At 59.3% G+C, this 21,886-nt stretch overlaps 2 protein-coding genes across 4 annotated transcripts in view; one reads left to right on the forward strand and one right to left on the reverse strand.

The window, feature by feature from the left end:
• Window positions 1-9,896, reverse strand: part of LOC147725805 (uncharacterized) — a 279,608-nt gene extending 269,712 nt beyond the window's left edge. The window contains exon 1 of one of the 2 annotated variants that reach the window (XM_086959982.1): window positions 9,744-9,896. The gene's annotated coding sequence lies outside the window, so the exon portion shown is untranslated. The remainder of the gene's footprint in view (window positions 1-9,743) is intronic. The other variant, XM_086959983.1, reaches the window with a different exon arrangement.
• A 503-nt stretch (window positions 9,897-10,399) lies between these two features.
• Window positions 10,400-21,886, forward strand: part of INTS10 (integrator complex subunit 10) — a 216,223-nt gene continuing 204,736 nt past the window's right edge. For both annotated transcript variants that reach the window (XM_086959984.1, XM_086959985.1), the window contains exon 1: window positions 10,400-10,644. In XM_086959984.1, coding sequence (XP_086816110.1) covers window positions 10,456-10,644 — 189 coding nt within the window. In that variant the 5' untranslated portion in view covers window positions 10,400-10,455. The remainder of the gene's footprint in view (window positions 10,645-21,886) is intronic.

Below are 21,886 nucleotides of genomic sequence, written 5' to 3' on the forward strand. Positions count from 1 at the left end.
GCCCCTCATGCCCCTGTCCCTGGGTGGGCCCCTCATGCCCCTGGTCCCTGGGTGGGCCCCTCATGCCCCTGGTCCCTGGGTGGGCCCCTCATGCCCCTGGTCCCTGGGTGGGCCCCTCAGGCCCCTGCCCCTGGGTGGCCCCCTCATGCCCCTGGTCGGGCCCCTCATGCCCCTGGGTGGGCCCCTCATGTCCCGGTCCCTGGGTGGCCCCTCATGCCCCTGCCCCTGGGGGGCCCCTCATGCCCCTGTCCCTGGGTGGGCCCCTCATGCCCCTGGGTGGGCCCCTGCCCCTGGGTGGCCCCTCATGCCCCTGGTCGGGCCCCTCATGCCCCTTGTCCCTGGGTGGGCCCCTCATGTCCCGGTCCCTGGGTGGCCCCTCGTGCCCCTGGGTTGGCCGCTCATTCCCCTGCCCCTGGGGGGCCCCTCATGCCCCTGTCCCTGGGTGGGCCCCTCATGCCCCTGGTCCCTGGGTGGGCCCCTCATGCCCCTGGTCCCTGGGTGGCCCCCTCATGCCCCTGGTCAGGCCCCTCATGCCCCTGGGTGGGCCCCTCATGTCCCGGTCCCTGGGTGGCCCCTCATGCCCCTGCCCCTGGGGGGCCCCTCATGCCCCTGTCCCTGGGTGGGCCCCTCATGCCCCTGGGTGGGCCCCTCAGGCCCCTGCCCCTGGGTGGCCCCTCATGCCCCTGGTCGGGCCCCTCATGCCCCTTGTCCCTGGGTGGGCCCCTCATGTCCCGGTCCCAGGGTGGCCCCTCGTGCCCCTGCCCCTGGGTTGGCCGCTCATTCCCCTGCCCGTGGGGGGCCCCTCATGCCCCTGTCCCTGGGTGGGCCCCTCATGCCCTTGGTCCCTGGGTGGGCCCCTCAGGCCCCTGCCCCTGGGTGGCCCCTCATGCCCCTGGTTGGGCCCCTCATGCCCCTTGACCCTGGGTGGGCCCCTCATGTCCCGGTCCCTGGGTGGCCCCTCGTGCACCTGCCCCTGGGTTGGCCGCTCATTCCCCTGCCCCTGGGGGGCCCCTCATGCCCCTGTCCCTGGGTGGGCCCCTCATGCCCTTGGTCCCTGGGTGGGCCCCTCAGGCCCCTGCCCCTGGGTGGCCCCTCATGCCCCTGGTTGGGCCCCTCATGCCCCTGGTCCCTGGGTGTGCCCCTCATGTCCCGGTCCCTGGGAGGCCCCTCGTGCCCCTGCCCCTGGGTTGGCCGCTCATTCCCCTGCCCCTGTGAGGCCCCTCATGCCCCTGGGTGGGCCCCTCAGGCCCCTGCCCCTGGGTGGCCCCTCATGCCCCGGGTCGGGCCCCTCATGCCCCTTGTCCCTGGGTGGGCCCCTCATGTCCCGGTCCCTGGGTGGCCCCTCGTGCCCCTGCCCCTGGGTTGGCCGCTCATTCCCCTGCCCCTGGGGGGCCCCTCATGCCCCTGTCCCTGGGTGGGCCCACATGCCCTTGGTCCCTGGGTGGGCCCCTCAGGCCCCTGGGTGGCCCCTCATGCCCCTGTTCGGGCCCCTCATGCCCCTGGTCCCTGGGTGGGCCCCTCATGTCCCGGTCCCTGGGTGGCCCCTCGTGCCCCTGCGTTGGCCGCTCATTCCCCTGCCCCTGTGGAGCCCCTCATGCCCCTGTCCCTGGGTGGGCCCCTCATGCCCCTGGGTGGGCCCCTCAGGCCCCTGCCCCTGGGTGGCCCCTCATTTGAATTTGAATTTAAAAACATTTATATAGCGCTCTACTACCATGCGGTTTCTTGGCGCTTTAGGATTGCGAGGGGGATGGCAGGAGCGGAGGGGGATCAGACCTTGTAGGCTTGGGAAAAGAGCAGAGTTTTAAGACCCTTCCGGAACTCTATGTAGGAAGAAGTCAGTCGGAGTTCAGTCGGGAGGGAGTTCCAGAACGCAGGAGCGAGAACTGCAAATTTTATTCCCCCGGCCTTTTTCTTGCGAAAACGGGGGATGGTTAGCAGGGCCTGATGGGAGGAGCGGAGCTCTCTGCCAGGTGAGTAGGGTTTGATGGCGGAGCAGATAAACTCCGGAGCGGTGCCCATTTTGGCCTGGAAGGTGGTGCAGCCGAGTTTGAACAGGGCACGCTCTTTCACCGGCAGCCAGTGCAGTGCCTGCATTAGGGGGGTAACCCGATGGAATTTAGGCAGGCCGTGGATCAGGCGGGCAGCCTGGTTCTGCACAAGCTGCAATCGGCGAATGGCGTAGGCTGGGGCGCCATTGTAGATGATATTACCATAATCAAGGCGCGAGAGCACCATGGCCATCACTATGATTTTTAACGCAGGCAGAGAGAAAAAGCGAGAGATCTTCCTAATAGTTCTAAGGGAGAAAAAACAAGAAGAAACAACTGAGGAAACCTGTGAGTGAACGGAAAGTGAAGAGTTGAGGAGAATGCCAAGGGTTTTGACCTTGGGAACAGGAAGCGGAGGGACACCAAGTGAGGAAGGCCAGTGGGAGGGGGACCAGGGACTGCAACCACTTCCGGTCAAGACTAACTCCGTCTTGTCTGGATTGAGTTTGAGGTGGTTGCAGTTCATCCAGTCCTGGATGAACAACATGACGGACTGGACGTTCTGGGAGGAGGAAGGGGAATGGGAAAGGTTAAAAATTAGCTGGAGGTCATCGGCGTAATTAAACACTGTGACCTCGAGCTGCTGTAACATAAAAATTAGAGGGTAGATGTATAAATTAAACAAAAGAGGGGAAAGTGAAGAACCTTGGGGGACTCCACAAGCAACCCTGCGAGGAGCAGCGGTGAAGCCAGCTAGGTGAACCGCCTGAGCCCTGTCGCTCAGGAAGGACTCAAGCCAGGCGAGGGCCAGGCCCTCGATGCCCGCCGCCTTGACACGGGTGAGAAGGGTGGAATGGTCCACCGTGTCAAAAGCGGCGGACAGATCTAAAAGGATGAGGGCCTGCTGACAGTTAGTGTCGATGCCCTCGCGTAGGCTGTCCATCACTGAGGTCACCACCCTCTCGGTGGAGTGGAGGGGGCGGAAGCCCGCCTGCCTGGTAGAGAGGCAGTGGTTGGCTTCCACATAGGCGCTCAGGATGCTGGTCACGTGGGCTTCTAGAACTTTACCCAAGTAAGGCAGGAGGGAGATGGGGCGATAGTTGGAAGGGGAGGAGGGATCTGCACCAGGTTTTTTTAGAATGGGGATGATGGCCGCGAATTTGTGAGCAGTGGGGACCGCTCCGTTGCTGAGCGAGTCGTTCAAAAGTGTGAGGGGGGGAGTGGGGCAGTTTAGGAAGATTTCTCTTAAGATGTAAGCAGGGGCAAAGTCAAGGGGGGAGCCTGACTTTACCTTGTGAAGCAGGGGGAAGAGTGTGGCCTTGGTTAAGGGGGGAATGGAAGTGAGTTTAGACGTGATGACGGGCGGGGAAGGGTTGGTAAAAGTGGAGGAAGGGAGAGGAATGTTGGCTTTAATCTTTGCGACCTTGTCCACGAAGAAATCGTTGAGTGAGTCGCAAAGCGGTTGGGAGGGGGGAATGGAAGCCACAGCTCTATTAGACGAAGCGAGTTCGTGAACTGTGGCAAAAATCTCCTTAGTTTGAGATTCCGCTGCCAGTATCCTGTTGGAATAGAACAGGGTCTTAGCATCCAGGATACCCTGCTTGTATGTCTTAAGCACGGAGAGGTAGATGGTTTTTTTTAAAGGGCAGTATTCTCTTCTCCATACACGCTCTGCTCTGCGAGCGGCCAGTTTCATTGCCTTGAGGTCAGGGGTGAACCAACGGTTAGCGGCGTGAGCTCGCTTAACCGTGATCCGCCTCAAGGGGGCGAAGTCCTCGCCAGCACGGGTCAGCCACCCATCGATCGTGGCCAACTGATCCGGGGCGGCGAGGCTGGAAAGATCGGGACAGGCGTTGACTAAGGATGAGTGGAAGGATGGCATATCTGCCTTGCCCCATTTCCTAACCCAGGTGTTCTTGGGAAGGGAAGGTTTAGCCACTGGGGCTAAGGCAAGGGAAAAGGAAATTAAAAAATGGTCTGACCAAGGGCAGGGGGATATAACAGGGGAGGAGGTGGGGATGTTCAGGGTCCAAACCTGGTCGAGAGAGTGGCCATGCACATGGGTAGGACTGTGAACATGGGTAGTGAAGTTAAGGCTGGTCATTAGATCGGTGAACTCCTTAGATTGAGAGCTTTCGGCCGGATCGTTGGGCCAAAAGTTAAGGTCACCCAGGACCAGTACAGACGAGTTATTAATGACCAGGGTTGCGAGGATGTCCTGGAGGCAAGAAACAAAGGTGGGGGTAGGGTTAGGGGGGCGATAGATAAGAACAGCAGTTAGGGGAGTGACATGGGAAGTAGAGCGAATAATCAGGCAGTCAACTTCTGGGATGGGGGGACAGGGGAGAATCTGGAAGTGAAGGTCGGTATGAGCAATGAGGGCCACTCCACCGCCTCTTCTACCCTCCGGTCGATCTGCTCGAACGATGGAATATGAGGGAGGGAGTGCTGCTAAGACGTTGGGTAGGGAGTCGGCCTTAAGCCAAGTCTCTGTTATAAACAGAAGATCAGGATTGTGGGTGTCAAGGTAATCATAGAGCTCATACTGATGGCTGACAGCTGATCTGGTGTTGAGGAGCGCAGCAGTAATGTTAAAAGTGGGCTTGTGAGGGACGGGATGTGGGGAAAGAGCAGAGGGAGTGGCGCGGGACAAATAGGTGAGACTTGATATAGCAGTGGGGGCAGTAGATAGAGGGGTAGACAAAAGGCTCAAGTGTTGCAGCAAGCTGGATGTAAATGGGCTGATGGTACCAAGCGGCGTCCAAAGGGACAGGAGGTCGGAGGATGAGTATGTCAACGAATGGACATAGGGGAGTGCCCCCTGCCCCGTCGTGCCGCGGACGGGCGCAGACGGGCGCAGACGGGCGCAGACGGGCGCAGACGGGCGCAGACGGGCGCAGACGGGCTGGACTCCGGCGCGCCTGCGGCGCACCCGCTGCGCTCGTCCGCTGCGCTGACACATGGGGGGCGTTTAAATGGAGGAGCAGCGTGGGGGGAGTGGCGTGAGTGGGGTTGGGCGAACCAGCCCAACCCAAGATGGCGGCCACTAGCGCTGGGAGCCTAGCGTGGAATCAGCTGCCAGCCAGCCCCGACCGGGCCCCTAGGAAGCAAAGTGGAAGGTTAAAAGTACCTGTGAATTTTCAGTACAGGTGAGTTAGAAAAAATACAATTTTAAAAATAAATGCGCGTCACCATTTAAATCTGCGTGACAGCGCGCTAAAAGCACAGAGCACAGAGTACACGATCGCAGCCCTCAGCTCCTGCAAGCGAGCCCACTGCCACCGGGCTGCTCGCAATCCCGCTCATGCCCCTGGGGGGCCCCTCATGCCCCTTGTCCCTGGGTGGGCCCCTCATGTCCCGGTCCCTGGGTGGCCCCTCGTGCCCCTGGGTTGGCCGCTCATTCCCCTGCCCCTGGGGGGCCCCTCATGCCCCTGTCCCTGGGTGGGCCCATCATGCCCTTGGTCCCTGGGTGGGCCCCTCAGGCCCCTGCCCCTGGGTTGGCCGCTCATTCCCCTGCCCCTGTGGGGCCCCTCATGCCCCTGTCCCTGGGTGGGCCCCTCATGCCCCTTGGTGGGCCCCTCAGGCCCCTGGGTGGCCCCTCATGCCCCTGGGTGGCCCCTCATGTCCCGGTCCCTGGGTGGCCCCTCGTGCCCCTGCCCCTGGGTTGGCCGCTCATTCCCCTGCCCCTGGGGGGCCCCTCATGCCCCTGTCCCTGGGTGGGCCCCTCATGCCCTTGGTCCCTGGGTGGGCCCCTCAGGCCCCTGCCCCTGGGTTGGCCGCTCATTCCCCTGCCCCTGTGGGGCCCCTCATGCCCCTGTCCCTGGGTGGGCCCCTCATGCCCCTGGGTGGGCCCCTCAGGCCCCTGGGTGGCCCCTCATGCCCCTGGTCGGGCCCCTCATGCCCCTGGTCCCTGGGTGGGCCCCTCATGTCCCGGTCCCTGGGTGGCCCCTCGTGCCCCTGGGTTGGCCGCTCATTCCCCTGCCCCTGGGGGGCCCCTCATGCCCCTGTCCCTGGGTGGGCCCCTCATGCCCTTGGTCCCTGGGTGGGCCCCTCAGGCCCCTGCCCCTGGGTTGGCCGCTCATTCCCCTGCCCCTGTGGGGCCCCTCATGCCCCTGTCCCTGGGTGGGCCCCTCATGCCCCTTGGTGGGCCCCTCAGGCCCCTGGGTGGCCCCTCATGCCCCTGGGTGGCCCCTCATGTCCCGGTCCCTGGGTGGCCCCTCGTGCCCCTGCCCCTGGGTTGGCCGCTCATTCCCCTGCCCCTGGGGGGCCCCTCATGCCCCTGTCCCTGGGTGGGCCCCTCATGCCCTTGGTCCCTGGGTGGGCCCCTCAGGCCCCTGCCCCTGGGTTGGCCGCTCATTCCCCTGCCCCTGTGGGGCCCCTCATGCCCCTGTCCCTGGGTGGGCCCCTCATGCCCCTGGGTGGGCCCCTCAGGCCCCTGGGTGGCCCCTCATGCCCCTGGTCGGGCCCCTCATGCCCCTGGTCCCTGGGTGGGCCCCTCATGTCCCGGTCCCTGGGTGGCCCCTCGTGCCCCTGCCCCTCATGCCCTTGGTCCCTGGGTGGGCCCCTCATGTCCCGGTCCCTGGGTGGCCCCTCGTGCACCTGCCCCTGGTTGGCCGCTCATTCCCCTGCCCCTGTGGGGCCCCTCATGCCCCTGTCCCTGGGTGGGCCCCTCATGCCCCTTGGTGGGCCCCTCAGGCCCCTGGGTGGCCCCTCATGTCCCGGTCCCTGGGTGGCCCCTCGTGCCCCTGCCACTGGGTTGGCCGCTCATTCCCCTGCCCCTGGGTGGGCCCCTCATGCCCCTGGTCCCTGGGTGGGCCCCTCAGGCCCCTGCCCCTGGGTTGGCCGCTCATTCCCCTGCGGGGCCCCTCATGCCCCTGTCCCTGGGTGGGCCCCTCATGCCCCTGGGTGGGCCCCTCAGGCCCCTGGGTGGCCCCTCATGCCCCTGGTCGGGCCCCTCATGCCCCTGGTCCCTGGGTGGGCCCCTCATGTCCCGGTCCCTGGGTGGCCCCTCGTGCCCCTGCCCCTCATGCCCTTGGTCCCTGGGTGGGCCCCTCATGTCCCGGTCCCTGGGTGGCCCCTCGTGCACCTGCCCCTGGTTGGCCGCTCATTCCCCTGCCCCTGTGGGGCCCCTCATGCCCCTGTCCCTGGGTGAGCCCCTCAGGCCCCTGCGTGGCCCCTCATGCCCCTGGTCGGGCCCCTCATGCCCCTGGTCCCTGGGTGGCCCCTCATGCCCCTGCCCCTAGGGGGCCCCTTGTGCCCCTGCCCCAGGGTTGGCCGCTCATTCCCCTGCCCCTGGGGGGCCCCTCATGCCCCTGTCCCTGGGTGGGGCCCTCATGCCCCTGGATGGGCCCCTCAGGCCCCTGGTCGGGCCCCTCATGCCCCTAGTCCCTGGGTGGGCCCCTCATGTCCCGGTCCCTGGGTGGCCCCTCGTGCCCCTGGGTTGGCCGCTCATTCCCCTGCCCCTGGGGGGCCTCTCATACCCCTGGGGGGCCCCTCGTGCCCCTGCCCCTGGGGGGCCCCTCATGCCCCTGTCCCTGGGTGGGGCCCTCATACCCCTGGGTGGGCCCCTCATGGCCCTGTGACTGGGTGGCCCCTCATGCCCCTGCGTGGGCCCCTCATGCCCCTGCCCCTGGGTGAGCCCCTCATGCCCCTGGGTGGGTCCCTAAGGTCCCTGTCCTGGGTGGGCCCCTCATGCCTCTGGGTGGACCCTCATGCCCCTGCCCCTAGGGGGGCCCTCGTGCCCCTGCCCCAGGGTTGGCCGCTCATTCCCCTGCCCCTGGGTGGGCCCCTCATTCCCCTGTCCCTGGGTGGGGCCCTCATGCCCCTGGGTGGGCCCCTCAGGCCCCTGGTCGGGCCCCTCATGCCCCTGGTCCCTGGGTGGGCCCCTCATGTCCCGGTCCCTGGGTGGCCCCTCGTGCCCCTGCCCCTGGGTTGGCCGCTCATTCCCCTGCCCCTGGGGGGCCCCTCATGCCCCTGCCCCTGGGGGGCCCCTCGTGCCCCTGCCCCTGGGGGGCCCCTCGTGCCCCTGTCCCTGGGTGGGGCCCTCATACCCCTGGGTGGGCCCCTCATGGCCCTGTGACTGGGTGGCCCCTCATGCCCCTGCGTGGGCCCCTCATGCCCCTGCCCCTGGGTGGGCCCCTCATGCCCCTGGGTGGGTTCCTAAGGTCCCTGTCCTGGGTGGGCCCCTCATGCCTCTGGGTGGCCCCTCATGCCCCTGCCCCTAGGGGGCCCCTCGTGCCCCTGCCCCAGGGTTGGCCGCTCATTCCCCTGCCCCTGGGTGGGCCCCTCATTCCCCTGCCCCTGGGGGGCCCCTCATGCCCCTGTCCCTGGGTGGGGCCCTCATGCCCCTGGGTGGGCCCCTCAGGCCCCTGGTCGGGCCCCTCATGCCCCTGGTCCCTGGGTGGGCCCCTCATGTCCCGGTCCCTGGGTGGCCCCTCATGCCCCTGCCCCTGGGTTGGCCGCTCATGCCCCTGCCCCTGGGGGGCCCCTCGTGCCCCTGCCCCTGGGGGGCCCCTCGTGCCCCTGCCCCTGGGGGCCCCCCGTGCCCCTGTCCCTGGGTGGGGCCCTCATACCCCTGGGTGGGCCCCTCATGGCCCTGTGATCGGGTGGTCCCTCATGCCCCTGCGTGGGCCCCTCATGCCCCTGGGTGGGCCCCTCATGCCCCTGGGTGGGTCCCTAAGGTCCCTGTCCTGGGTGGGCCCCTCATGCCTCTGGGTGGGCCCCTCATGACCCTGGTTGGGCCACTCACGCCCCTGCCCCTGGGTGGGCCCCTAATGTCCCTGGGTGGCCCCTCGTGCCCCTGGGTGGGCCCCTCACGCCCCTGGGTGGGTCCCTAAGGTCCCTGTCCTGGGTGGGCCCCTCATGCCCCTGGTCGGGCCCCTCATGCCCCTGGGTGGGCCCCTCATGCCCCTGGGTGGGCCCCTCATGCCCATGGTCGGCCCCTCATGCCCCTGGTCGGGCCCCTCATGCCCCTGGGTGGGCCCCTCATGCCCCTGGGTGGGCCCCTCATGCCCCTGGGTGGGCCCCTCATGCCCCTGGGTGGGCCCCTCATGCCCATGGTCGGCCCCTCATGCCCCTGGTCGGGCCCCTCATGCCCCTGGGTGGGCCCCTCATGCCCCTGGTCGGCCCCTCATGCCCCTGGTCGGCCCCTCGTGCCCCTGGGTGGGCCCCTCACGCCCCTGGGTGGGTCCCTAAGGTCCCTGTCCTGGGTGGGCCCCTCATGCCCCTGGTCGGGCCCCTCATGCCCCTGGGTGGGCCCCTCATGCCCCTGGGTGGGCCCCTCATGCCCATGGTCGGCCCCTCATGCCCCTGGTCGGGCCCCTCATGCCCCTGGGTGGGCCCCTCATGCCCCTGGGTGGGCCCCTCATGCCCCTGGGTGGGCCCCTCATGCCCCTGGGTGGGCCCCTCATGCCCATGGTCGGCCCCTCATGCCCCTGGTCGGGCCCCTCATGCCCCTGGGTGGGCCCCTCATGCCCCTGGTCGGCCCCTCATGCCCCTGGTCGGCCCCTCGTGCGCCTGGGTGGGCCCCTCATGCCCCTGTCCCTGGGTGGGCCCTCGTGCCCCTGGGTTGGCCGCTCATTCCCCTGCCCCTGTGGGGCCCCTCATGCCCCTGTCCCTGGGTGGCCCCTCATGCCCCTGGTCGGCCCCTCGTGCGCCTGGGTTGGCCTCCTTTCACAGCCCTCCCATGTGGAGGCCTCACCCGCACATTTCACACTCCCCTTCCTCCTTCCCCCGGAGTCCGAGGCTGCTTCTCACCTTCCAGAGCAGGGCGCGGCCTCCAGGCTCTTTATCTCGCAGGGGCCCGGATCTCACCGGCGAGGAGACCGGGGGCGGTGCGGGGGCAGGAAGAGGCCAGGAACGAAGGCCGCCATGTCTGTGAGGGGCAGAGGGTCAATGTCTATGAGTGATGACGCCGAGGCCGCCATGTTTGTGAGGGATGATGCAATGGGGCAGAGCGATGAGGCCGCCATGTTTCTGAGGGGTAATGCAATGAAGCGGCCATGTCTGTGAGGGCACGATACAATGTATACGAGGGGTGATGCCTCCATGTCTGTGAAGGTAAGAGCGATGGGGCCGAAGCCGCCATATTTGTGAGGGGCAGTGGGCAATGTGTGAAAGAAGGAACCAAGGTGAATACCCTTGTGAGCTGCGAGGAGCAAAGCGGCCATATCTGCGAGGTCAGGCAGTGAACGTCTACCAGATAAATCCCGGACAACGAAAGCTTTGGTGACACTGCTACACTAGATATCACCCTTTCTGAGTGGCATGGGTTAATAAGGTCACGCCCACCAAGTAAGACGTTGCCTGACTCTAACATGGCCGCTACACGGGTGCGCTATTACGCCGCATTCGTTAGAAAGCACTAGCGTGCCTGACACCCAGTTGAAGTCTCGCTCAGGGCGTGACGCCTTGCCTGGCTCTAACATGGCCTGCTAAAGACGGAGCCACGCCCCCGCGCGCTCCAGACATGCGCAGTGCCGCGCTAGAGGCCGCCATGGCTCTGTCGGTGGTGCCGGCCGGAGCGGGCATGTCGGCGCAAGGGGACTGCGAGTTCCTGGTGCGGCGGGCACGGGAGCTGGTCAACGAGGACGTGTGGGCGGCCAAAGCCTGGCTCATCACCGCGCGCAGCCTCTACCCGGCCGACTTCAACATCCAGGCAAGTGCGGAGGACGTTTGCGCATGCGTGCCTGTCCGCTGCCGCGCGCAGGGCCCCGCGCAGGCGCAGAGCGGGCGCAAGCTCGTGCCAGCCAAGGATGTCTGGCAGCTGCATCAAGAATGTTCGGTTCTCTTGAGAGGCGAGGGCTTCTCTGACGACACTGCAGACCAGCACAGCAGCCAATGAGCACTCAGAGATGCGCTCCCCATGAGGAGGCCCCCCCCCCTGGTCATGGTATGCCAACCAGGCGCCACAGCAGCCAATGAGGAGGCCCCCCTTGTCATGGTATGCCAACCAGGCATGCCCCACAGCAGCCAATGAGGAGGCTCCCCTGGTCATGGCATGCCAACCAGGCAGGCCCCACAGCAGCCAATGAGGAGGTCCCCTGGTCATGGCTATACCAGGCAGGCCCCACAGCAGCCAATGAGGAGGCTCCCCTGGTCATGGCATGCCAACCATGCAGGCCCCACAGCAGCCAATGAGGAGGCTCCCCTGGTCATGGCTATACCAGGCAGGCCCCACAGCAGCCAATGAGGAGGCTACCCTGGTCATGGCTATACCAGGCAGGCCCCATAGCAGTCAGTGAACACTCAGAGCGCTTCAGAACACACTGTCGTGTAGTTCCTATATGTTCCTATACAGAATCTGCGCGTTGGGATAACATGAACTGTGGGTTTGGTGGCAGACTGATTCTGAGCACCCCACCGAGAAATGTTCCCCTGTTTGCGTTAGCTAGCTCACAGTGCCATTAGAATCTCCTCTTACCGGGCAGAGAATAGTTTCTAGCAACCTTAGAACATGACAACCCTGATCCCTCAAGATCGTGGAAACAATATGCTACTTTTCGCCCAGTCACTCGTGCTCACTTATTTAGTCTCAGAGAGTTGCACAGAAGAAGCAGTTGTGCGTGTTACAATACGAATTTATTACACCGTTGTTCTAGTGTAAAATATATGTACTGCGAAAACCGTTAGACAGTAGCAGAGATATATGATCAGCAGTACAGTGAATATAAAAGGATAGTAGTTCAAGTTCAAGTTCAGGCATTTGTATAGCGCACTACTCACCCAGAGGGTCTCAAGGTGCTAGGGGAAGGGGTTCAATTATTTGTCGAATAGCCAGGTTTTCAGTTCTTTTCTGAAGGAGATGTGGTTCTGATTAAGGCGGAGGTGGGTGGGGAGTGAGTTCCAGGTCTTGGCAGCCAGGAAGGAGAAGGATCTGCCACCCATGGTGGATTTCCGGATGCGCGGGACTGCGGCGAGGGCTTGATTGGACGATCTTTAATTGGCGGGTGGGTTTGTAGTAGGATAATCGAGTGTTGAGGCATTCGGGTCCTAGATTGTAGAGGGCCTTGTGTGCGTGGGTGAGAAGGCGGAAAGTAATTCTTTTGTTGACGAGAAGCCAGTGGAGGGCTTTTAGATGTCCGGTGATGTGATCTTGGCGCGGGATGTCTAATATGAGTCTCGCTGACGTGTTTTGGATGCGCTGGAGTTTTTTCTGTAATTTTGTTGTGATTCCGGCGTAAAGTGTGTTACCATAATCCAGTCGACTCGTGACCAGTGCGTGGGTGACAGTCTTTCTTGTCTCGAGGGGGATCCAGCGGAAGATCTTTTTGAGGATGCAAAGTACGTTCAAGCAGGAGGACGAGACGGCGTTGACTTGTCTGGACATCGAGAGAGAGGAGTCTAGAATGAAACCAAGGTTACGTGCATGGTCTGTGGGTGTGGGTGCTTTGCCCAGAGCTGAAGGCCACCAAGAGTCGTCCCAAGCTGAGGGGGAAGATCCTAGGATGAGCACCTCCGTTTTGTCTGAGTTGAGTTTTAGGCGGCTCTGTTTCATCCATTCGGCTACTTCTTTCATGCCTTCGTGAAGATTGGTTTTGGCGGTGTTGGGGTCTTTGGTGAGGGAAAGGATTAGCTGGGTGTCGTCGGCGTAAGAGATGATGTTGAGGTTGTGTTGGCGCGCGATGGAGGCGAGAGGACTCATGTAGACGATGAAGAGGGTGGGACTGAGTGAGGATCCTTGAGGTAGGCCGCAGATGACTTCGGTGGCCTCTGAGTAGAATGGGGGAAGTCGGACTCTTTGAGTTCTCCCAGCGAGTAATGAGATGATCCAGTCCAAGGCTTTTCCTTGTATGCCGATGTTGCTGAGTCGATGTATAAGGGTGTTGTGGCAGACAGTGTCGAAGGCTGCGGAAAGGTCGAGTAGGATGAGGGTCACTGTTTCTCCGTTGTCCAGGAGTGCTCGGATGTCGTCGGTCGCAGCAATGAGGGCGGTTTCGGTACTGTGTTTGGCTCGAAACCCAGATTGAGATGGATCAAGGGAGTTGTTGGATTCAAGGAAGGCGGCGAGCTGGCTGTGGACGGCTTTCTCAATGACTTTGGCCGGGAAAGGGAGGAGGGATATGGGTCGGTAGTTTTTCAGTTCTGAGGGGTCCGCTGTGGGTTTCTTCAGAAGGGCGCTGAGTTCGGCGTGTGTCCATCTTTCTGGAAAGGTGGCAGAGTTGAAAGAGCAGTTGATGACATTGCGGAGTTGGGGTGCGATGATGGAGTCAGCTTTGTTGAAGATGTTGTGGGGACAGGGGTCAGAAGGCGAGCCAGAGTGGATTGAGTTCATGAGGTGAATGGTGTCTTCAGTGGTGATTGGGTTCCAGGCGCTGAGGTTGTTAGTTGGAGGAGTAGGATCTGAAGGGGGTGGGGCGGGGTGATCGCTGGGAGAGTTCTCGAAGCTGTTGTGGATGTCGGCAATTTTGTTGTAGAAGAAGGAGGATAGCGCATTGCAGAGGTCTTGGGAGGGGGTGATGTCGTTAGTTGCTGCGGTGGGGTTGGTGAATTCTTTGACGATATTGAAGAGTTCCTTGCTGTTATGAGTGTTGTTGTCAAGACGATCCTTGAATGCTGATTTCTTGGCGGATCGAATCAGTTGGTGGTGTTTGCGGGTGGCTGTCTTGAGGGAGGCCATGTTGTCTGAGGTTGGGTTTTTTCTCCAATTCTTCTCTATGGTGCGGCATAGCTTCTTGGATTTTTTTAGTTCGTCACTGAACCAGGGAGCCTTTTTGCTGGCTGATTTCATCTGGTGCTTTTTCAGGGGTGCTAATTCGTCCGCACTGAGGGTAATCCAATGCTTGAGGTTGGTGGCCGCTTGGTCTGGGTCCATAGAGAGGGTAGGAGGGTTTTGGCTGAGTGATGTGAGGAGTTGGTCAGTGGTGATTTTGTTCCAGTTTCTCAGAGGAATAGGTTGTGGACGGTTGTGGGTCAGGGTGGTTTTGTAGCTGAAGTGAACACAACTGTGATCCGTCCAGTGGAGAGCTGTAGTGCGATCGAAGGAGATGTGCTTGCTGGAGGTGAAGATAGGGTCGAGCGTGTGTCCGGCTGTGTGAGTGGGGGTGTCAACAAGTTGTTTGAGTCCGAGATTGGCCAGGTTGTCCAGAAGGGTGGTGGTGTTGTTGTCGAGTTTGTTTTCAAGGTGATAGTTGAGGTCTCCTAGAAGAATGTAGTTCTCGGAGGCGAGGGCGTGTGGGCTGACGAAGTCCGTGATGTCATCGCTGAATTGAGTGCGGGTGCCTGGAGGCCTGTAAATGAGGGTGCTTCTCAGTGTGGTCCTGGGGTCGGTGTGGATCTGAAAGTGGAGATGTTCGGCGGTTGCAAGATTGTCGTCGGAGCTGGTTGTGATTTTGATGGTGTTTTTGTGGACGATGGCGATGCCTCCTCCTGTTTGATTGGTGCAGTCTTTTCGGATAATTTTGTAAGTGTCCGGTTTGGCTATGGCGATGTCGGGAGCAGATGATGTGTTCATCCATGTTTCAGTAAGGAAGGCGATGTCCGGTTACGCAGTGTCGATTAGGTCCCAGAGTTCTGTTGCGTGTCTGTGGACCGAGCGGGTGTTGAGCAGGATGCAATTTAGGCGGTTAGAGTCGGAGTTGTGTTTGGAGGACGTGGTTTTGGTGAGGGTCCTGAAGCAGTTGAACTTGCAGGAGAGGCAGGCGAATGGGCCGTGGGTGCGTCCTGGAGTAGCTTGGCAGCATAGTGGAGTGCGTCCGGGGTTGAGGGCGAGGAGAGTAGCGGCATCATATGTGACTCTAGAGGGTTGGGAGCGGCGGGGACCAGGGGGGTCTGGCGCTGGGCGCGGTCCAGGCGTGGACGGGCGTAGACAGGCTTTCCTTTGGCGCACCTTCGGCACGCATGGGGCGCGACCGCTGCGCGTGAACGCTGCGCGTACTGACATCGGTCATATATGGATAGTGGAGGGGGAGGGGCGAGGGCGGAGCAGCTGGGGAGGCGGGGTGGATATCCGGGGAGGGAAGGCTTAACAACAACAATAAGAGACTAAACAAGATGGCAGTCAGCCAAATCCAATGCAGAGATGGGGGCACAAAGTATTAATGACACGCTCAGACTAACAAACAAATTCGGGCACAGACAATCAAATTAATGAAAGGCAAGGCAATGCAGACAAAGCTCAGCGTTACAGCACGTTATGGAGGCTAGCGCTGTGTAATTATGCTAATTGGTGCAAGTGGGACAAGCGCTACGCTGCGAAACAAACTGCGCAACTACTGAGGTGTTGGAGCGCTATGAGAATGAATAGTTAAATATTGAAATCGGGCGCTATGGGAGTAAGTGATTGAGATCCGGTGCAGCTCAGATCAAATCAAGGCAGGGAATAATAATTAATTAAGATCGGCCGCTATACAAGTCAATAGTTGAGATTGGGCGCTGTGGGAGTTGATAAAAGCAATCGGGTGCAGCTCAGAGCAGCTTAGGGCAGGTTACAATACCGCACTTAGGTCGGGGAGGCAGCTTGAGGTGGAGCAACCTTAATGATCATGAATATAAGATGCATGATAAAAGAAAGTGCGCACAATCCTACGATGCTATCTAGATGTACCTAAGTGTACCTAACATGTGATTTGGTGTGAAGCCAAGAATCCCTCTATGATTTAGTCGAACACCATTACCTGAAGTGTGAGAATGTAGGAGCCCTTCCTGGTCTCGAGTGGGGCACCCCGCTAAGGATGTTCAGACCACTGTCAACTGGAGCGACTGCCTGCAGGAGCCTCAGTGTCTCTGGTCAGTGTGTTGGCCACAAAATCTCGGTTCCCTCTCTCTAACACTATCAAAATGTGCTGTATATATGCAGAACGTATCTAGGGTTCCTTTGTCTTGTGTATTAGCCATTGTTGGATTTGAGGATGACGTATGAGAGGAACCTTGTACGTAGATATGGTTAAGGTGATGTAGCCCCTGCCTGGTTTCCAAGAACCCTTATGAATATTCATTCATACTATGTGAGTCTATTGATGAAGTTATATGACTCTATTGTTTAGGAGAACCCCTCCTTCTGCCCCCAGGACTAGAACTAGGTAAAGGTTCAATCCTAAAGGCTCGTTACTGTGTAGTATGAGGAAGATAATGTAGGTGACGGTGTATGATATTATCCTGGCCTATATTAGGGTACCTAGGGCTCGACAAATCTTTTAAATCTTACTTGACCTGCAGGTCTAGTGACTAGAATTTTCTACTCGACCTAATATCAATGCACGTGACCCACAAAAAAGAGCGTGGCCCTGGATGAATACTCTTAGCAGTACTTGGGTTCACCCCTGTACCTTAAACATACTAGAGCACCCCCTGGCGGCTCAGCAACCTGTAATTCTGAGAAAATCACGTAATCTCCCAGTGCCTAACAAAAATGAGTGTGTCCTTGTGTAATGTAACTGGTGCTCGTGTAAAGCGCTCCAATACCTTTGTGTCAAGTAAACGCTATACAAATCTGCAACAAAAAAACACTCTTAGCAGTCCTCAGGTACACCGCTGTACCTTAAACATACTAGAACATGGCGTAGGAAAGGGCAGATAGCACCATGGCTTGGAACAGAAGTAACTGTATGACTGGAACGTTTTTACGAGGTCTCGCATTTGTATTTTGTGTCCCTGCTATCAGACCACGCATGATGTGCAAGCACAACTAGGACCAGATAAACAATACTGCCCTGATTGCTCGTTACATGATATCGTAATTTTCCATCAGTTCTTTATTATAAAATAAACTCTGCACTTGGTGTAAACTGGGTATGTAGGAACCGAGCAGAACTAAAGGATTTTAATTGACGTGGGGACCTGTCTGTCAAGTGATGGTGAAGCAGCTCAGTGAGATTTCACACCATAGATTGTGATTACAACCTGCCCCTACATCTGTTTCACTTCCTGGTGGACTTCACAGCCTGGCCTTTCAACTTAATGAAGTCGGCGCCAGCCAGTTCCACCTCGTGAACGGTCGTGCTTCATATACAGTTAATTGCAGAGAATCACCCAGGGAAATAATAAAGATATGCGTTTGAAGTGGTTGGTTGTACAATTTCGTTTTTGTCCACTTTTCCCCAGCCTCCTTATCATATTTGTACCACTTTTATCTTTGCCAACCCACCCATTCTCTCCTCCTTACTATATATCGTATTATGCACCTAAATATTTTGTAATTAAGATAAAGGGAAACGTAGGGTGCCATTTAGCCTCTGCATCCCGCAGGTGGCCCCCGATTGCACGCCTTGTAGAGATGAGTAATCCAACTGTGAGAAAACACAAAATTTCCTGCGCTGACACCTGGCTCCTTGATGGGCATCGCAGGCAGCTTGTTGGCACCTCACGAGCGACCCTTGGACGAGACAAGTGCAGTGAGTGCCCTCTCGCCGCCTGTGCCTCCCTCTAAGTAGATTTCATAACTGCTTTGCAGTTTCGTAATCTCAAACTTCACCTTTCTCATGTGCCTCATCTAGCTGTGTTTCTCTGAGCACTAGCAACCTCACAGTTCGCAGTGGTAATGTGATAGTTAATTATTATCCCAATGTGACTGTGTTAGAATTGGGGGTCTCTGGTTGGCGCAAGTTTTCACTTGTGACAAGCAGGGACCCTCTACTCTAAGTCAGGGCGAAGGATGACCCCTTAGAATTACCCTTGCTCACCCTCTAGGTGCGTGGCGTGAGCAGTCAAGGCTATTCTTCAGGCGTTATGGAGTTAAGCATTTGTGATAACACACACAGTAAAATATGCCAATCCCCCCACAAATGGACACCAGGCTGTGAGTATATGTAAAAATACGGTCTCTTTATGTAAAAATAGATATATACTCAGGTATGACTTATCACAAGACTAATAACGTTTTTGTTATGCCCACAGGTTGTAAATAGGCAAGCTTCTCTCCTGTTGCAGGTTAAATATTTATTTTTCAGTTCAATTTGCTTTCCAAAGGGTTCTCTTATAAAATTACTTCTTTGCAGTTCTCTTAATTTCAGATGCTTCCAAAGCACCTCTTCGCACCAGTTCGGGGGGATTTGGAGCAACCCTGGGCCTTCGGCGTGCTTCGCAGCGCCTCCCTCGCTCTCACGGGGGAAATTGACACGGGCCCTACCGCGGCTCACACATCGGGCGTGAGCACGCCTGCTCCGAAGACGGCTCTTCCCCTCGGCTCGGAGACAGAGTCAGATGCGGGCCGGCTCGGCGGTGCGGGAGGGCTCCGTGGACAGCGGGGAAGTCAGGGAGAGCTCGGGGTCCCAGGCGGGGAGTGTGGAAGGAGCGCTCCGCTCTCACTCACCCGTGGGGACTCCGGGGGCGTGCAGACTTCCTCCTTCGGCTCCAAGGCAAGGAGCAGCTCCGGTGAACGGGGAAAGAACAAGTTGAGGGCCCGAGCCCGATGATGATTTGCAGAACTCGTGAAAACTTCTTTCTCTATGGGGTTGGGCTGAGTCGGGCACGGCAGCGCGACTCGGTCCGGTTAGCACTTTGGGATCCCTTTAAAAAGCGGAGGATCTCCGAGGGGTGACACGCAGCACGGGGGCCCTCAGTACCGACGGTACAGCGAGGGGGCTCCCTTCTCAGTGCGGCGCGGCCTCTCCTGGGGGGGGCAGAGCACAGCGGGGCGGCCGGGTGCAAAGGCAATGCCCGGGCGGCCGTCCAGGCTACAGACAGCTCGCGTCCCCGGGATTCCGGCGGGAGGGGCTGAAATTGCGCTCAGGCGCTCCTTGAAGCAGGCAGGGTTAGAGGAGCGGCCGGCCTTAGCCCTGGGGCAGAGAGCGACTCCGAGTGGAGCAAGGCTCTCAAGGGCAAGAGGGCAGGCTGGCTCCCGAGTACCACGGCCCAAGGAGGGGGCGAGAGGGGGCAGACTTCACCTCCGGCGGGAGGAAATACTCAGCTTCAGGCAGGGGACGAGCCAAAGCACAGGAGAACCCACTGGTCCTGGGGTTCAGTTCAGGGGGCAAGCTCAATCAAGCCCTTGGAGAATGGTTAAAGCACAAAGCAGCAAAGTCTTTAAAGCAAGTCTTATTCCGCTCCTTTCTCAGCAAGGCAAGCAGCAGGCCAGTCCTTTCAGCGTCTTCTTCTCCTTCTAGTCGGGCAGAGGTTCTTCGTGGGGAAACAGGATTCTGATTTGCAAGGAGCAGGGCTCCTACTTTTATACAAACAATGAGATTCTATCAACGTGTAATGGTGATATTTTTATTATTATTTTGATGTGTTGCTGTGAAGGAAACTCTCTCTTATACAGTGGAAAGATGAGAGCAATTATGTGCTTTTTAAAATACCCCTCACACACTAAAAAAATCCAGTAGTGTCATGCTTCATCATGGGGGTCTTCCCGTCCCTCTACGGGGGGGGGGCGTGCTACGACCAGCGAGCTACGCGTGGAGATGGGGTGCGATGATGGAGTTTGCTTTGTTGAAAATATGGTGGGGACGTGGGTCGGTTGGCGATCCTGAGTGGATGGTGTTCATCAGGCGGATGGTGTCTTCGGTGGTGATTGGGTTCCAGGCGCGAAGGTTGTTAGAGTGCGGTTTTGGTTCAGAGGTGGGTGGAGTGGACTGGTCTTCGGACTGGTTTACAAAGCTGTTATGTATGTCGGCGATTTTGTTGTGGAAAAATGAGGCTAGGGAGTCGCAGAGGTCTTGCGAGGGAGTGATGTCGTTGGTGCCGGTGGTGGGGTTGGTAAATTCTTTGACGATGTTGAATAGTTCTTTGCTGTTTTGGGTGTTGTTGTCAAGTCGATCCTTGAATTTTTTTTTTTTTTTTTTTTTTTTTTAAATATATTTTTATTGCAGGAATCAGTATAACAATACAGTAACGACCAGCAACACATTATAGCCAACTTGTACAAGATATAGCCCGCCGACCCCCCTCCATAGCATTGTTATACAGCCAAGCAGCCCATATCCCTGGGGTTGGGCGGCGAATGTAGCTGGGGTCAGTAGGATGCTGTAGCTGGTCCGGATGATACACTGTCCGTCATCTGCTTTTCTAAACAAACCCCAACCCCCAAAAGATACCTCCCCCCAAACTTCCAGTTACTACGAAACTCCCCCCCTATCCCCCCCCACCATCAGCGCCAGGGAGCATGTCAATTTAGGATCCACAGCTTGACCCACGGGGAAGATAATAGTACTGTCCATGCTAGTGTCTAACGGGACTCGGGTCTGGTTGCTTCTTCACTGTCGGAGTCGCTGGGGGCACCATAATCCCTGAGGGCCTGCACCAGCGTTTCCCATTCTAACGCGGCTTCCTGCGCCTTCTCATTGTTCTGCCTCCAAGCTAACTGATATCGCAGCGTGCTCTCACCCGCCGCCCATTTCAAAAGTTCACCCTGCCATCTGCCGCCCGTAGGACCAGCACGTGCCTTCCAGTTCCTGGTCACCTCTCGCTTGGCAAGTAGGAGCCCCAGGTCGATGAATTTACTGGTGATTTTATTCCGGGGAGTATGGGGGAACCAGTGCAACAGCCCTACCGCCGCATCAAACGATAAGTGCCTCCCCGTCACCTCTTCCAAAGTCGCCGCCACCTCCTGCCAGTAGGACGACAATCCTGGACAGGCCCACAGCATGTGTAGGAGGTCCGCCTCCTGAGCCGGGCACCTAGGGCATTCCGCCGAAGCCGTGGCAAAATAACGCCTGATCTTAACCGGGGTCAGATACGCCCTATGGAGAACAAAATAGTGGACTAGTTGGAAACGGGCGCTGCGCGTACCCTTCCATGCGCGCCTCACCAGCTGGGACCAGGTCGTCTCCGGGATCTCCCTACCGATGTCCTCTTCCCAGCGGGACTTCAGTTTGGCGAGAGGAGCCAACCCCTCGGTAATCAATCTGCCGTAAAGGCAAGTGACCGCCTTCACTGTGCCCGCCGACATCATTACATACTGGCACACCTGAGACAATTGAGGTTCCTCAAGTCCGTTTTGCCAGTGCGCCTGGATCACTCGCACGATGGCCGAGTGCAGCAGGAAGTCGCCCCGGGGGATCCCAAAGCGGTCAATGAGATCCTGAAAGGACAGGAGCACTCCGTCCTCGTACAGGTCCCCAACGAGCTGTAAACCCGAATCCTCCCATTCCGCCAGTCGCGACCAGTCACCTCCGTGGGGGAGGGCCGTCAGCATCCCCAATGGTATTTCAGGTGCATATGGGGTCCGCAGGCGATCTCTGTTATGAGCCCGATTCCAACAGAGCCGGATAGTCCGCTCCTCCATCGACAGGTCCCGAAGGACTAGACGCTGTCGCAGCGCGATAAAGGAGAGGACGTGCCTGGCCATACCCGTCCCTCTACCGTCTTCCGGGCCTCTGAACTCCCTGGCTATCTCCTGGGTGTATGTCTGGAGCTGCGCCGCCAGGTAATACTTCTCAAAGTCCGGCACAGCGAGCCCCCCCTCGTCCTTCGGCCTCATCAAGGTATTGAGGGCCACCCGCCGTCGGCCCGTGCCCCAAAGGAACCCGACCACCATAGAACGCAAGCGGCGAAACGTAGCCGGTGGGACCCAGATCGGCAAAGTCCGAAAGTAATATAATAGGCGGGGAAGCGCCACCATTTTGAGCAGGGCGATGCGTCCTGCCACGGATAGCGGCAGCGTGGCCCAAAAGTCCATGCTACCACGGAGTGCTCGTATACAACGGGCAATGTTTCCGTCCAGGAGGTCGGGCTGGTCGTGGTACACAAATACCCCAAGGTATTTAAAGCAGTCGGGTTCCCATCTGATCTCCCTACTCAGCGTCGGAGCGGGGACACCCCTACTCATTGGGAAGAGGCAGGTCTTAGACCAATTCACTTGTAGACCTGAGACGTCTCCGAACTCCGTTAGCGCTAATTCCGCTCCCCGCAACGCGTCTACCGGATCCTCCAGGAAGAGCAACAGGTCGTCCGCATAGAGCGAGACGTAATGTGGGCCCGCCGCTGTCCGTAAGCCCGTATAGTGGGCTCCCGAGCGGAGATGC

The sequence above is a fragment of the Lissotriton vulgaris genome, chromosome 3_1 (genome assembly GCF_964263255.1).
Source record: "Lissotriton vulgaris chromosome 3_1, aLisVul1.2, whole genome shotgun sequence".
Lineage (NCBI taxonomy): Eukaryota > Metazoa > Chordata > Amphibia > Caudata > Salamandridae > Lissotriton > Lissotriton vulgaris.